This window comes from Morone saxatilis, unplaced genomic scaffold, assembly GCF_004916995.1.
Source record: "Morone saxatilis isolate NCDOM2014 unplaced genomic scaffold, NCSU_SB_2.0 Contig21, whole genome shotgun sequence".
Lineage (NCBI taxonomy): Eukaryota > Metazoa > Chordata > Actinopteri > Moronidae > Morone > Morone saxatilis.
Window position 1 is genome coordinate 11,215,783 of NW_023339774.1, and position 16,160 is coordinate 11,231,942.

Genomic DNA, 16,160 nt, shown 5'->3' on the forward strand with positions numbered 1-16,160 from the left:
ACAAGCAAACATACAGTTGAATACAGAAGCTTCCAATAACTAATGAATAATATGAGATGGTTTGAATGGAGCAGTTATTTCAAGAAAATTCCCCTGGAAGTTAAAACTGCTTTTAAACTAAACATACAACTAAATCCTACCTAAGCTCAAAGCTTTGTCTTTATTTTACTTATAATTAGTACCAAATTACACAGTCTTAATATCTACTTATAAAAATACTCTCATGTGGCTGAAACAACATGCTGCCTTGATGTTGAAAAGCTTTGTTATGTACGTTTGGGTTGCCTGTGAGACAGTGTCAATGCATCCAAGGCAACCAGTGCACAAAGGTCTTGTTTTGCCAATTCAGACCACTTGAAAAACCTCTCGCACCCTTTCCCACTCACATCTGAATAACCCTCCCAAGAAGAGCAAAACCTCACTGAATGGAGGCTAACCCCTGAGTGTTTAGTCTATGTGCTGTGGCCAAAACATACCACCAGTTTTGACAGACATTTGAGATTCAGCAGAAGTGGTTACTTTCCAGACCTTTAAAGAAAGAATTAACTCCTCCTGCCAATATCAAAGAACAAAACCTGGAGAGGATTCTGCTCTTAATCTTAATCAGCCTCCAAAAGCTCAATTCAATACAGATTTACACAAAATAGCATTTCAAAGTCAGTTTCATAAAGATAACACTGATTAAGGATTCATGTGATGGCAGGGGTTTTATGAAGGGTGAGGTAATTATTGTTTTACAAAATTAAATCTCATCTCTATTAACTTTAATACAAGGCATTTAACAGGATTGTTCTTCAATCCCCCCTCTCTTTTAGCTGCAGAGTAAATAGCATTTGACTTAAAAAAAAAAAAAGACATTGCCACCTGTCTTTAATAATGTTTATGTACACTCTCTAAAAAGTAAATCCTTCACAACATTATCTTTACTCCAAATCCTCTGGGTCAACAAAAAAAAACAGGCGAACAGAAAAATATGATTATACAATACATCACTGCCCTCCAGTGGTATCTGTGGGACTCTTCTTCACACCAGCAAGAGCTCATAAAGATTGAGTTAGTCTTTGTTCTATTGTGTGCTTCTTGTTCTGAGCAATAATATCAAAAATAATATGTCTTGATATATTTGTTTTCCATGATTAATATTTTTCAGAATCTAAATCAAAACATACATGATTAATAATAAAAAAAATTCTCTGTATCTCTGTATCTATTATTATTTTATTTTTTTTAATATTTCTGTATATTTTTTTTACTAGAATGTCTTCTATTTGTGCTCCCCACAGCACTCGGAAACTACATTTCCCAAGAGGCTTTGGACTGGTTAAATAAAATTTGGTCAGATAGAATAAATAAATAAAGTGATATTTTGCATTAATCTAAGTGTGCGGAAATCTTTACTATCAGTTTGGACATTTGTGGCATTTAAAAAAAAAATCTGATATTTTTTAAATTATATATTTCCCCCCCCCCTTTGTTCTATTCAAGGTAAAGTAGAGAAAAATAAAACGTTTATATTTTATTGCACTTGTCTGTTTTACTTATTTATTTATTTATTTATGTTTTGTACGTGAGGCGGAAGCTGCCAGCGGCCGGATATGACGTATGAGGTGTCCCCATTGTGGGCGTATCCATCGCATGAATCAGCCAATGAACGACGAGCACCTCTGTCACAACATTCCAATCCCTCCCATACATCCTCCTCCTCTCCCTGCCTCCCTGTGTGTGTATGTGTATGTGTGTATGTGTGTATTGTGTGTGTGTGTCGTGTGTTGTGCGTGTGTGTGTGTGTGTGTATATGTGGGACACTGACACGTAACTTTGTCCGTTTCGTTGACGTGACCAGGCAGGACACCTCCACCTGGGGCAGGGAGAGTAGAGAGAGAGCACTATTCACTCTCTCTCCGACCAAAACCCGTTTTATTCTGGACATTTTGTAACATGGAGGCGAGAGACGCGACTACAGGTGAGCTCGTTGTTAGCAGTGACACTGTATTGTTGTTTAGCCGGTGTAATGACCACTTAGGCGTTCAACCAAGTTGTTTCCTAAACCAAAGCCGCGTTTGGTGTCTTTTGTAAATCATAAACCATGCAGGGATTTTCATATAGTCTAAATAAAGCACAATAAATTGGTGGACATTGGTGTTTTAGTACACACTATCTTGCTTTTACTCGTGAATAAAACTACACTGTATCTGTTCAACCATCTAGGTGCTCTTGTGGGCAGTGATGGAGAGGAACAAACCGCAAAGAGGGATGCAGCTCCTAAAAAAAACAAACCACAGACCAAAAGCAAGATGGAGACTATATTTGGGTTCAGGAGGGAGGACCTGACCTCCTGGAACAGCCTGGTGGCCCTCCTGAACCGCCCCACTGACCCTGCATCCCTGGGCATCTTCCGCTGCTTGTTCGGTGAGATAAGATTGCTCAGACCGTGAGCTGGGTGGAATAACAACACTTTGGTTATGCAGAAAATCTGTGTGCAACTTCTCAATGTGTCTTCTATGCAGGTTTGCTGATGGTTATTGACATCACACAGGAACGTGGCCTCAGTCACCTGGACTACAAGTACCTGGATGGTGCCCCTGTGTGCCGCTTTCCCCTCTTCAATTTCCTACAGCCACTGCCACTGGATTGGATGTATCTGGTGTATGTGGTGATGTTCCTCGGTGGGTCACACTGGTTTTTTAAATTTAATATTAGACGCTTATGTCCGAAAGGTTACAGGTTTGAAGTTTCACACCTCTGTTTTTACTGAGGCTCTGTGAGGAGTCTGGTCTGAGCGGATGCAGTCATTATATAGGAAACCGTCTCTGTGGGGCGGCTGTCTACGGTGAAGATGAAAGCAAATAACACCAGACCTGCATTTTTCCACCAAGCCAACTAACAACCTTTAGTTTTCCATATATATTTTTTTGCAGCGTAGCTCGTTGTAGCTTAAGCAAGACGGCAAACAGAAAGAACATGACAATCAAAGTAAATAAATACTGATAAAAACATAATCATTAAGGCTGTAAACTTAGTACTTTGGGTACAAATCTCTTCTCAACACTTCCAGCAACCTTTGGAATCAGACCAGAGGAATTTAAAAGCAACGTTACTTTTTCAGCCGATGTTTCACATCATTGACATTAAACCTACATTAAAACCATCGGTTAAAACACTTTAGAAATACATTAATACTGTAATTAAGTACTCTATTTGGACATGATATTTATCATATAACAACATACATTATAACACATGAAACATGTCTAAACGTGTTTATATAATTTTGTCAAGAATCTGGGGATACAATAGAGGGTTACAATCAAATATATTGCGATACTGTAACAGTATATATTTAGATTTTGAAGATCTTTTAAGTAGATGTCATAGTATAAAGAACACACCACCATATGCATTAAATCTGAAAAAGAACCTTACTTTTTTATGCAATCGGTGGTGTCTGCATTTGCATTACAGTCCCTGTAACATCCATCATATGCCATATCATGGCACTACTTTGTGTGCAGTCTGAGTGCTGCTGCTGAAGATTGATCTAGTGACTAGTGTTCGGGGTTTAAACCTTACACAAAATGAACCACTGCCACAAATCTTTGCATGTAAACTATTAACTAAAAATTGATAGTGGTATTGAGTGTCACAAAACATGATATCACAATACTCAGTATTCAGTATTTTCCTAAAACCCCTAACTGTATTGATTTTGCCCAAATTCCAGACTCTTATATTTCCCGTAATACAACAGTGTAGGATCTTTTGGTTAGACCGTCACTGTCTGGTAAACACCGACTTCTGTCACACTCAGAGTACTCAGAGTACGTGTGAAAACAGACTGATTACTAGTAACAACTGTTATTATGAACTGAAGTTGTGTCTTTATGTTTTACTTTGAAGGCTCCTTGGGCATCATGCTCGGCTGTTTCTACCGCCTCTCCTGCCTCATGTTCATCTCGACGTACTGGTACATCTTCTTTCTGGACAAAACGGCCTGGAACAATCACTCGTACCTCTACGGGCTCATCGGATTTCAGCTCACACTCATGAACGGCAACAGATACTGGTGAGACCACGTTTACCGGTCGGTCTGTGCGTTTACTCGTGCACGTCTGAACCCGTCTGTATGTGTGAGCTCAAAAGAACCTTTACGCCTTTTGTCTGTTTGTAGGTCGATTGATGGATTGCGGAGGCCTTCCATAAGAAATGCTCATGTGCCTTTATGGAACTACACTGTGTTGAGGACACAGGTTTGTGCACCAGTGACTTTTAACAATATTTCTTGAATTATTCATGAGCATGGTTTGGGTGCAGTTGATCTGATGATGTCGATGTCTTCTGTTCATATTTAGATATTTATTGTGTACTTCATCGCTGGAATCAAAAAGTTGGATGCTGATTGGGTGGAGGGATACTCGATGTCATACTTGGCACACCATTGGCTGTTTGATCCTTTCAAGTAGGTTTTATTTAGCAGCTCAGTCCAAAGATATTTTAGCCTTTAATCACTGTTGTACCGTCCCTCCAGGAAGTTGCGACATCCTCCTTGACCAAACTGACCAATCACTGTAGTTTCCTGCGAAAAACGTTGAGCTATACGTTTCCAAACTCACTTCTCTGTTTGTAAGATTTTATTCTCATAAGTCGCCTTTGATTTTTAATGAATTATGCAAAAAAACACAACTATTTTTAGCAATTTTTACTTTCTCTTGCAATTTAACTGCAAAAAAATGCCTAAAAACACTGCAACATGCATCGTAATTTTTGGGGAAAAGCTGCCATTAATTCAAAAACTTTAGTCCTCAACAATCCAATAAAAAGCCAGTGAAATCCTGGAGGGACTGGCTGTATGTCTGTCCTCCCGCTGTAAACTCGCTCTATCACACATTATTCTTCAGAGTGATCCTTCCAGTGGAGTTAATAAACCTGCTCGTGGTGCATGGAGGCGGTCTTGTTCTGGATTTGACCGCCGGATACCTTCTGTTTTTTGATGCCACGCGACCTTATGGATTTTTCTTCGTCTCCTACTTCCACTGTATGAACTCTCAGCTCTTCAGCATCGGTGAGGCTATTGTTAATTTACTTGTTGCCGTGACATTTTTAATTCTGCCTTTAATTTGTCGGGTGTCATTTTTACCTCTGTGTTATTGAGAATGTAAATCCTCCACAGGGATGTTTTCCTACACAATGCTGGCCACCAGTCCCCTCTTCTGCTACCCCGACTGGCCAAGAAGATTCTTTGGCCGTTTCCCAGCATGGCTCAGCCCAGTCCTGCCGCTCACCTCACCGGACCCTCAGCCGAGTACTTCTTGCGTTTACAGTGAGATCAACAGCACCAGCACCGAACGCCAGGAGACCCCGCCTGTCGCCAGAGCTCCCAAACTGAGGCTTAAGCACAAGCTGGGAGCCATTTTTACTATTCTCTACATACTTGAACAGTTCTTCCTGCCTTACTCCCACTTCATCACACAGGTACAACAAAGAACCAATTGTACCGGTTGTACTTTGCTGTCAGCAGAATCCTTTTGTCCCTCTCTGAGTCACCAGACTGATAGTTGCTCAATCAGAGTCAAAAGTCACTGGTCCACAGCAAACAACAGCTCAGAGCTGAAGCAGATACTCATCACTCAATCTGTGATATGACGTTGTTTTCTTGTTTTATTATCTTCTTATCTGTCTGTATCTGTTAAAAACTTGTTCAGTGGCTAGAAATATTTTGCAATATGATTTTTATTATAAGCATGGAATCATCCTAATGTTTCGTTTTTCCGCAGGGCTACAACAACTGGACTAACGGCTTGTACGGTTACTCGTGGGACATGATGGTTCACTCCCGCAGCCATCAGCATGTTAAGATCACCTACAAAGATGGAAAAACTGGGGAAATTGGATATCTGAACCCAGGGGTGAGTTACAAGGAAGAAAGCAGCAACAATAATGCAGTAAGAGCTTGAAGACCCAGGATGTATCCACAGTTTTAGTTTAGCAAGTTTTACATTTGTCACATGATGATAGGTGATCAAGTTTTTGCTTTTTACATCATCGTTTATACCAATTTCTGACCTGACCTCCGAGACTTTGATATTTTTACTTTTTATGCTGTCTGTGTACTGTAGGTGTTCACACAAAGCCGCCGTTGGAAAGACCACGGAGACATGCTGAAGCAGTATGCCACCTGTCTCAATCAGTTCCTGCCCCGCTATAATATCTCTGATCCTGAAATCTACTTTGACATCTGGGTGTCCATCAATGAACGCTTCCAGCAAAGGTATGAGAAAAAGTAAAAGATGCTATTAATGTAATTACTTCAGATATAAAAAATTATAATGAAGTTATAGTAAGTATGTTTTTAAATCTGCTCTCTAAGGATCTTTGATCCCCGTGTGGACGTTGTGAGGGCTGATTGGTCACCTTTCCGACCAAACACATGGCTGATGCCTCTACTGGTGGACCTCTCGCCTTGGAGGAGCAAGTTCCAGGAGATTGAGGGCAGCTTGGACAATCAGACTGAGATTGTCTTTATCGCTGATTTCCCAGGTTACAAACCTTTCTATGCTCTATTCTGTTGGAAACGTATAGTTATGTTTATAGATTATTGTTTTGTTTACTCTTATTTATTCTCCACGGGCTGCCTTTGTGCTAACTGACACTATGATACCTTTTAGGTCTCCACTTAGAAAACTTTGTAAGTGAAGATCTGGGCAACACCAGTATCCATGTACTGCAGGGCAAAGTGAACGTTGAGGTAGTGGAGGAGAAAAAGAACTACACTCTTCAGCCTGGTGAGCAGATAAAGGTACAGCAAAACACTATCACCTCTATTAACTGTATACTGCCTAACCTGGACACACTGTAGCATTGACCACAATGTGCATGTGTGCAGGTGCCTGCTGGGGCTTACCATAAGGTGTACACGGTGTCTGAAAACCCATCTTGCTACATGTACGTCTACGTCAACACCACAGAGGCGGCGCTACAGGAGAACTTCACCAAGCTGTTTGAGCTCCAGGAGCGTGTTCGCAACGGGACAGGTAAAACGTGTTCATGTCAGGCCGTTAATGGTGGAATATTGTGTAAAGAAATTAGGCTCTAATGCAAACTTAGTGTAGTAAAGGTGGCTTCTTATGTCAAGGCACTATAACTACATAAAAATAACCTCAAAGATGACAGCGTTAAACAGCTCTGACCCTGTGAGAACTGACGGCACAGTCTCATCCCACAGAAACCGAGCCGCTTCCTCCTGAGCTGCAGCCTCTCGTCGCTGCAGAAGACGAAGAGGTCAACGCCACCGACCCGATTGTGCTGCTGTTCCTGAAGAGGCAGCGCCGCATGAAGGAGGTGAAGAAGCGCAGGGAGGCTGGCGTGCTGGAGCGGCTAGATCGCTTTGCAGTGAAAAAGTACTACACAATACGGAGGGGGTGAGTGTCGTCCTGTAGCAGCACAAAAACATGCCAGGTTTTGTTTTACTTACTCTGAAAACTAAATAAATCTGTGATTGTATCTCATTTAATCTCCCTCTCTTTAGATTCTTGATGGCAGCCATTGCTATGAGAAACCTGGCGGTGGGTCTCCCTCCTCTCGAACAGCTGACAAGAGAAGTTGCCTTCGCCAACATGAAAGCACCTCAGGCAGATGGCAACCAGGACGAACGGCTGAAAGATGAAGTCGGTCATGGAGAACTTTAAAGCTGCAGTTGGGACCAAGGGTACTCTGGATCACACATTTCAAACAGATGTGTGTGTGTGTTTTGTTACTTCTAGACTGTTACTGGGACATTGCAGCCCAGGAATCAAAGGATTAGAAATTTTCTATACTTTTGAAATATTGTTTATAGGGAATATACTTCTCTCATCTTTTATGCTAACCCTGTAATGTGAGAAAAAAAAAATGACTGACAGAAATACAAAACAGTTGTTAGCTTGTCGATCAACGACCTTTTCTAGTCACTTTTCTAATAAAGAGCTGATGATGTCAATAAATTTCATGTTATTTTAATAAAAACAAAGTTTGTGGAAATAATGAATTTTATTGGTGTCAGTATTTTACATATCGCCCAGCTTAAAGTGCTACAGTAGAAGTCCAGTGTTCACTGTAGGTTGACGTTATGGCACATGAATGACACTTTTCACATAGAGCACAAACAGTACAATGTTACACAATATAAATACATATAAATCTACATGGTGGAACTCTATGAAATGATTTACTTTGTTAAAACATGAAATCATGATTCTGTTTAGTTGAGGTTACTTGCTCAAGATTAATTTAATTCAGTATAAATACAGTATGCAGTTTGTCACTGTGCTGTAGTGGAGGTCCTTGACAAGTGTCATCATTCAATTACTGCCCAGGAAATGACCATGCAACATCATGTTTCACAAAAGCTACGAGTCATTTCACGTGTGCACAACAGGACAGGGTTTGTTCTCTTACAGACATTGGTTCACAAGGAAAAATATAAAGATTTGTATTTTATGTCATATTGCACAGTGTTTTACTGGTTGCAAGTCTTTTAAATCACCACCTCTCGTTTAACAAGTAAAACAAAACACACTTTGCATCCCTTTAAGTGACGGGTGACTATGCCTCTAATCACCTCGTGTGGAAAAAACTGGCCTTCTGTATTCTGAGTAAAACATTAAATGTTCACATGACTGGTGTTAGTGTTAAAGACTGGCCTTTAGCAAGTGTTATATCAGAAGTCTTGTTTCCTTCTTGTGTGCGCAAAATCAAACTCGATCCTCGTTTTCGTGCACAATCTAAAACCTCGATGTGAAAGTCTACCTGCACCTACAGCCACCAACATGTGTCAGATGCCAGTTTTTGAGGGATTTGAGGAAATATAACAGGAACAGGAGGGACAGTAATAAGAGGGATTTGTGCTTTGATTTAATGATAATAGAATTTTTTTTAACATTATTTTGTACAAGCTGGAGCTATTTTTTTTTATGTAATACTTTTAAGGCCCTGTTTATACGGCAACGGCTCGTCTAAAAACAGAAAAGTTATTCCTTTGCATTTTAGGTTCCGCATTCATTGGGAAAACAATCTTCATGCACACGAATGTTCTCGTATTACTGCCAGGCCAGTAGGCGGTGGTGTAATTTTGTAACTCAGAACGCCACCATTTTAATCATGCCAGTCAAAATACACAAATATTTTAGAGGCATGGTGCCTTGGCTGAAAACATACAAGTCATGCGCAAAGTGGGGCTGTGTTGTCAACTTTCACAGCAAGTGCGTGTTGCCAGTTTTCACGGCGACAGTAAGGGTGGCGTTTGCAAAAGATTGCACTCTGGAATCCGGTTTCAAAAGTATGAGCGAAAGGCCAAACCACAACAAAGGCTTAATGTTTTAGGCAAAAGATGTTGTAGTGTAAACAGGGGCCACTGCATCTGGGAGGAGCTTTAAGAGGGAGGAGGAAAGTGAAGGAAGCAAGGAGGCATAAATAAGAAATGGAGCAGTGCCCACAAGTTCACTCCAGTGGGAAAAAGGGAAACTCCACTAATGTTACATATCAAAGTCTGTTCACAGGTCTTGAGGAGCACTGCTGCATATGTATTGTTAGCCGCTACTAGCATAACACACCTGAATCTACGACCCGACTGTTGATGATCCAGTTGTATTGTGGACAATGTAGACTACCTGTAGTGAGGCAGACAATGCCATAAAAGTGCAATACTAAATCGTTGGAGAGCTCTTTTAATTGCTCTGTCGGCATCTGTTTTCTACACCTTTAAGCATGTGTTTCCTCACTCACAGGTTGTGTCACATATTTACAGCTGTCGGGTTACTTTTCAAATAGGCTTTGTGCCAAAAACCGCAGGCTCATCACCTGATCAAACTGAGCTGCTCTTCCCGTAGCTCTTCACTAGCACCACCGTAAACACTACAGTACTCCTTCACAAACATCTGATGCTCAATAGAAGAGGTCCACATCACTGCCTCAACCTACCAATAAAGCTTGAATCACTTCCACACTAACATGTGGCACATATCTGTCAACTCCAGCCGAGTGCAGCCTTGAAATTGTTCCACACTGGTCTCCCTCAGATGGCTCAATTTGGCAGCTCAGAACAAATCCAAAAACCGCAGCACTGCTGCTACAAAGGGAGTGGCACCTCCCTGTTTGTAGGCTGTGATCCAGCTCCACACTCCAGCCCTATGCTTTGTCCTTACAGGCCTCCTGTCTGGCACCATCAGTCCAGCTGCCATCAGCATTTCCTTTCAGGTTCCCAGAGTTAAAGTGCCATTCACAAACTGATATTTACTAACTAAAAACGTTCAAAAAAACACTTTAGGTCTCCCCTACTTTGATCTGCCTCTTACTTCTGTTCCCAGTTGATTCTGTGTTTATTTCACTCTTTACAGAAAATACAAGTTAATTTATTACGAGGTATTAAGCTCTTCAATTTCTGAAAATAATCTTCTTATTCTTCAATACTTTTTATTCTAATAGCCTGAAAACATCTACATTAACTAGCCAAACACAATTAGTTACATTTTATAGCTGATGAGTACGATTCAAAGGGTACAAACCCAGTGAAATATGGGTAAATAGAACAACTGTTTCTTAGCATAAGGTCAATGGATGTTTTAAAAATGGAGTGCCAGTGGTTTATTGATAGATTAGGCATCTTTTTTTATCAAATGGATTTTTTGTTTTTTGTTTTGCTTTGGAAGATGAAAATGAGGCTCAGTGTAACATGTTATGTTCTTCTTGATACACACCTAAAATGGTGTGAAAATATGGTGCATCTGTTTGTGGTGACATGCTCTCAGCCTCGGCTCTGCGGCTCTACCTCGGTTGAAGATCTGGGTAGAAAACCCCATGTATCACACCTTCAATCACAACATTTGAAAATGTATCTGAAAGAAAAAGAAGAAGAGAAAGTTATTTCAATGAAAGGATAAAGGATTTGTACATTAGTGTTATAGTTAATTTAACACAAATAATAAATAAGTTCCTATTAAAATGACTAATTAATTGGGATATTATGATATTACATGTATGTAAGTATCATGAACTCACCGTTTGCAGATGGCAGCAGGTAGGGGTCTCTCAGAAACAGCAGGACAGGCTGGTGTGAAAGTTTACTGAGAAGAGTCCAAAAAGGAGAAGTGAGAAGATTTGTGGGCGGCTACATGCTGCATATAAATTAACAGGATGAAGAAACGTTGGTGGTGTCACTGACACACAGGGTGAAGTTCAAGGGGAGAGCAAATAGTGACAGTTCAAACCAGTTCAATGGTACAAAGCGAGAATCTGACCTGCAGGTTTTAAAATATTCACTGAAACAGGAAACCAAACAACTCACCTTGATTCTTCTGATTCTGTATCGAACGACCTTAGAGAAGAAATATAAAAGTTAAGCTTCACAGCCTTCCAGTATCCTGGGAGCAAACTTCATCACAGAAAAGGAAAAAAAAAAGCCACAAATTGGTCTTTTATTTCATAGAAAACCTGCAGTTTCAACTCACCCACAGCTTTCTGTTTTTGGCACTGAAGGAAAATGTCGGATATTCAGGAAATCCAGGAATATCTTTGGAAGAACCCCATTTTCCATAATTATAGTCTGACAAAACAGACAAAACAAAAGCAAATTACAATGTGCGCATGAGGCACAGCTGACCTTTCTCTGGTCAACAGTTTGAGTTTGTTTAGTCGCCCTACATTTGTACTGCAGTTTGTATGTTTACTTTGGGTTAGACAAAATTTGTATTTGGGAAGAAAAAGTTGCGATACTGACTTCAAATACAACAAAAAATGTTTTGGTTCTTTATCTAATTATCTTTATTACCTGCAGGTAGAGCTCCAGACCATGCCTCCTCTGCTCCAGGACTTTGGGAACCCAGTTTCTAACATGTTTTGAAGGGATCTCAGGTGGCTTTATGCTCTTCTTTAGCTGGAGGGATTTAAAAAAAAAAAAATTGTTTTAATATACATGGCAGATCAGGTCAGGTAGACCAGAAAAAAATGAAGTCTATAGCCGTGCTAGAAGCTCTGTAAAGCTGTACTTATGCAGACAAATGTCAGACCAAGGGGCCAATCCATACAGTGGCACTGCTAGCATCAATAATCAATAATAACCCAGCATTTGTGAACCATAATTTACATTTTTCACAGCAGACATGTTGATTTGTTACATTAGGAAAAGCACCGGTGTTATTAATAACATTGCTCTGTTCAGCTCAAGTGTCCCAGTAAGTCACGTCAACAACACCAGGAACCTGAAACCAAAGCAGCTAAATGTAATTCAGCCATCTTGAATCTGAGTATTTACACCTGTGCTTTTCCTGCTGTGTCCAAATGTCTCCTGTGGAAAAAGGCCAGTACAGAGAGCGGCGCTCCAATCAATCAAAGTGTGGACTACTGAGCAGGACAGGAAGAGGAACTCATTTGTAAAGCTACAACCTCAAACAAACCGGTGGTTAACCACCATGGAGCGCAGTAAGTATTTATTTGCTGCTGTGATTTTTCTCTGCATGTCAACACACGTCTGAACTTTGAGCTGCAACAAGTTTTAATTATCAATTAATTGATGTATTGTCTTTTTTAGATTACCCAATTAATGTTTTAGTCTCTAAAATCTCAGACAGTAAAGATGGAAGCCAATAGAGCCCAAACTGACATCTTTCCATTGCTTTATTTGACAGAACGGATGAAAAAAAAGCCCAAATGGATTCAGTTCATGAGGATATGAGAAAAAGCTCATATTGAAGAAGATTTTACTTATTAAAGACCTAAGGACTTGAAAGCTTTAATACTGGACACCAATAAATGGTCATAAACTTTGAAGATGGACCAAATCTTACCATTTTATGCAAAGCGTGAAATTCACTGTAGCGTTTCTCAACAGTGTGTTGCCTGCCATTCATCAGCACGTCAATTTTAAAGACCTGAAAGAAAGGAAACAGTTGAGTCAGTTAGCGATTTATCACCAGAGCCCATCAGTCACAGATGTCCCCGCCCAGTGCAGTCAGCCTGTGACTGTGTCGGTTAAAGTCAAGGTCAGCTGGTTACCGACAGGAAACATCTGGCTGCTGTAGTAGAAAATAATTTGATCTGTCAGAGTTACTGATAACATCCCTAAGCAGACTTCCCTCACTCAGCTGGATTCTTCCGTAAAAGCTGCATAGACAGCATAAAAACGTCTGCCAGCATTATGTAAAAAGAGGAAATCCAGGCCGTGGTGTTAATGCAACTCTTGACTGGCAACATAAACACGTCAATGGTGAGATCTCCCAACACAGAGAGCCAGCAAGAGAGACTTATTAACAAATCCTGGAACAGCTCAGAGTTTTAAATCACATTAAATACAGTTTGTCAATGTTATTACAAAAACTCTGTGTTTTTCCACCATTAGTCACAGGAACTGCAGTTTATATGTGAGGAATGCAGAATTTAAAAGAACATGTAAACACTTTGGGAAATAAAGGTCATTTGCTTTCTTTCCAAGAGTTAGAGGAGACCGCTTTAAAGTCTATACGGTAAATATGAAGCTGCTGTCAGAAGCTGGTTTGCTTAGCTTAGCATTAAAACAGTTAGCCTGACTCAAAGAAAGCTAAACTATTCTTTTAAATTCAGGGAAAAAAAGAGGGAAATGGGATCTGGTCAGTACCCGGTATGAGGAAGTACCCTGAGTGGAGGTACTGGAGTTCAAATGAATTATGGGAAACGTAGGATCCAGTGTTTTTGGAGGCTGACCTATACGAAGAAATAAAAGCCTGTATATCACTTAAATTGCTGGTGTGCCCCTTTAAAGTGAAATTTAAGGAGCAGAAAAAGGTTTTTAAAGGGGGGGATCATTAAAACAATATGAGGTTCCTGTATACAATGGATTGATTTCATAAAGCTTTATTTAAAATCAGTGTTTATTTATAACAGGGATCCTCTAGTGAACTGGGTTTAACATTCCCACTGTCTCTATTTAGACACAAATTCAATCAGCCAATACAGGTTTTAGGAAATCAAGTGATTTTGAACACTGGATTGTTTACAAGGTGAGTTCAGGGCTGATTTGACGCATTAAAAACAACAACAACAACAACAACAACCCTTTAACTCACATTAACATCTGCTGTTTGATGTTAAACAGTTTGTTATTTCTCGGGTACAGAAACAGCACCTGAGTTAAAATGAGACACTGATGACAGCAGCAGAGCAGACGACCGACACAGACACACAGACAGAGGTTATTATTATTATTGTTATTATTATTATTATTATCATGGAGCAGCTCACCGTGTATCCTTTCTCCATCGAGTTGTTCTCGGAGCGAAACGACGGGATCGACACTCTGACTGGATGCATTTCGAGTTGTTTTGTAGGTAATATTTGATCCTATGGCACACACACACCACATACATACACACACACACACTGCTGGTGGTTTACTCCAGTTTCTGTGGCAGGCAGCCTCATAAAAAAAAAAAGAAATCATGGATTTAAACAACATGAGAACAGTGTCCGTGCTGCCCCCTGTTGGAGCGGAGGATACTGACAATGACCAGGTTGGGATTTTATGGGTCACTTTATATTTAGTTCTCCTACTAAATATATCACTAATTATGAGATAAATTATAGTATGAGTGACTTTAACTTTAACTTTAAATGTATACCATATTTTACATTAGATAACCATTTATAATATTAATAATACAAACAAGAATTTCACACATTTCATGAGTGTTTTTGTCGTTTTCATACTTTTACTGAAAAAGGAACAAAACCCCTCACTGGACATACAAAGATAAGATTTCCAACACATGATTTATATAATAAATCCAGAAATATTGTTGGATTTAATACATTGAAATTAAATCTACATATGGACGTACTCTTTCAGCCCATCGTACGCTCCCTGCCCCTCTTAAAGCAGCTTCTTTTAGTATTTTTATCATAGTGATGAACCCACTCATACATTTCCCCTCAGCTCCACAGAGTATCTTTCAGTTTTTTGTATTTCTTGACTCTTTGTTACTCAGCACCAACTGATACTGTTAGCCACCAAAGCTTGTTAACATAGTGGAGCATTAAGAGCCAAATATGTCCATCGGTACATCAGGTGGCATCAAACACAACTTCAAATGAATGCTAATGTTTCTAGATGTGTCAATGAACATCTATTTGCTAACAAATTCCCCATTTAAATGTAATAAGGTTAATATAAGTTGGCGCTGCCCCCAAGTGACCAAAACTCAGTTAATACAGGTTTAAGCAAGTGAGCTCAACAACTGCTACCAAATGGTTTGAGCAGCAACAATGTCAAAGTAATTCTGAATAAACCAACTTGCTGCTGCTGACTAAAATGAACACATAGCGCTCCTAACTAGTGCTGAAATTATTAGTTAGTCATTCTACAGCAAACAAATCACCTGCAATCAATAAACTGTTAATCATCAAAATTATTTAACTTAAATTCAATTCTGAGTTTAATTCAAAAGATGTATAGCAGAATTATTTCCTGTTTTATTTTATATTATTATTCTATGAATTTAATCATGTTTTCTATGTGTGTACCATGAAGAAACTGCAAACTTTCAGTTCATTTTACAACCTTGTGTTGTACAATAATAAAAAATGTCCTTGACTCCTTATTAAAGGGGCATTGCACCAGTTTTAGACATCAAGAACAGTTTACTAGTCATGGTTTTACTCAGTTTGTGAAAACAGTAATGTGCTTCAGCTCTGGAGAAACCTTTTTTAAGTCTACAAAAAATGACCCTGGTGATGTCATAGTGATGTCATCAGGGTAATGGACGCTGGAAACTCAGAAACTACGAAAGTCTGAGCTACAAAACTGGAGTTGGGAGGTTTTAAAGATGTGGGTGTTTACCAGGCAGAGTTAGGGTCTAATGAAAGATTCTATCAACTTGCATTATTGGAAATGTAGGCACAAGTGTTTTGGAGCTTTTAATAGGTACTGAAAGTCAGAATATCTCTGCCTCTGGTGTTTCTGTTTGTTGTTTGTTGTTTGTTTATTTGTTTGTTTCTCTCACAAATCGTGATAACATTCACACAGTTTCTAGTTTGCTTCTTTTTCTCTCTTTTATATGACACGAAGATTGTTACCACGGGGCTCTACAAAACTCGTATCTTTTATCGACTAAACAATTAATGGATTCATCAAAAAATAATCAGTAGTTTTAACTTTTTATGTT

General features: G+C 39.5%; 2 protein-coding genes across 2 annotated transcripts; one reads left to right on the top strand and one right to left on the bottom strand.

Annotated features, from left to right (window-relative positions):
- Nucleotides 1–1,726: 1,726 nt before the first annotated feature.
- Nucleotides 1,727–8,013, top strand: ggcx (gamma-glutamyl carboxylase). The gene is made up of 15 exons (XM_035667560.1): nt 1,727–1,963; nt 2,209–2,409; nt 2,508–2,666; nt 3,898–4,063; nt 4,169–4,247; nt 4,350–4,456; nt 4,896–5,059; nt 5,168–5,469; nt 5,772–5,903; nt 6,114–6,265; nt 6,365–6,534; nt 6,663–6,793; nt 6,881–7,028; nt 7,220–7,415; nt 7,523–8,013. The coding sequence occupies exons 1-15, from the start codon at nt 1,939–1,941 to the stop codon at nt 7,680–7,682; spliced, it is 2,292 nt and encodes a 763-aa protein (XP_035523453.1). The 5' UTR covers nt 1,727–1,938; the 3' UTR covers nt 7,683–8,013.
- On the bottom strand, nt 8,008–14,414 carry snx24 (sorting nexin 24). Its single transcript, XM_035667561.1, has 7 exons — nt 14,242–14,414; nt 12,813–12,896; nt 11,798–11,902; nt 11,478–11,572; nt 11,315–11,344; nt 11,029–11,093; nt 8,008–10,865 (listed from the first exon to the last, which is right to left on the bottom strand). The coding sequence occupies exons 1-7, from the start codon at nt 14,308–14,310 to the stop codon at nt 10,795–10,797; spliced, it is 519 nt and encodes a 172-aa protein (XP_035523454.1). The 5' UTR covers nt 14,311–14,414; the 3' UTR covers nt 8,008–10,794.
- Nucleotides 14,415–16,160: the final 1,746 nt, after the last annotated feature.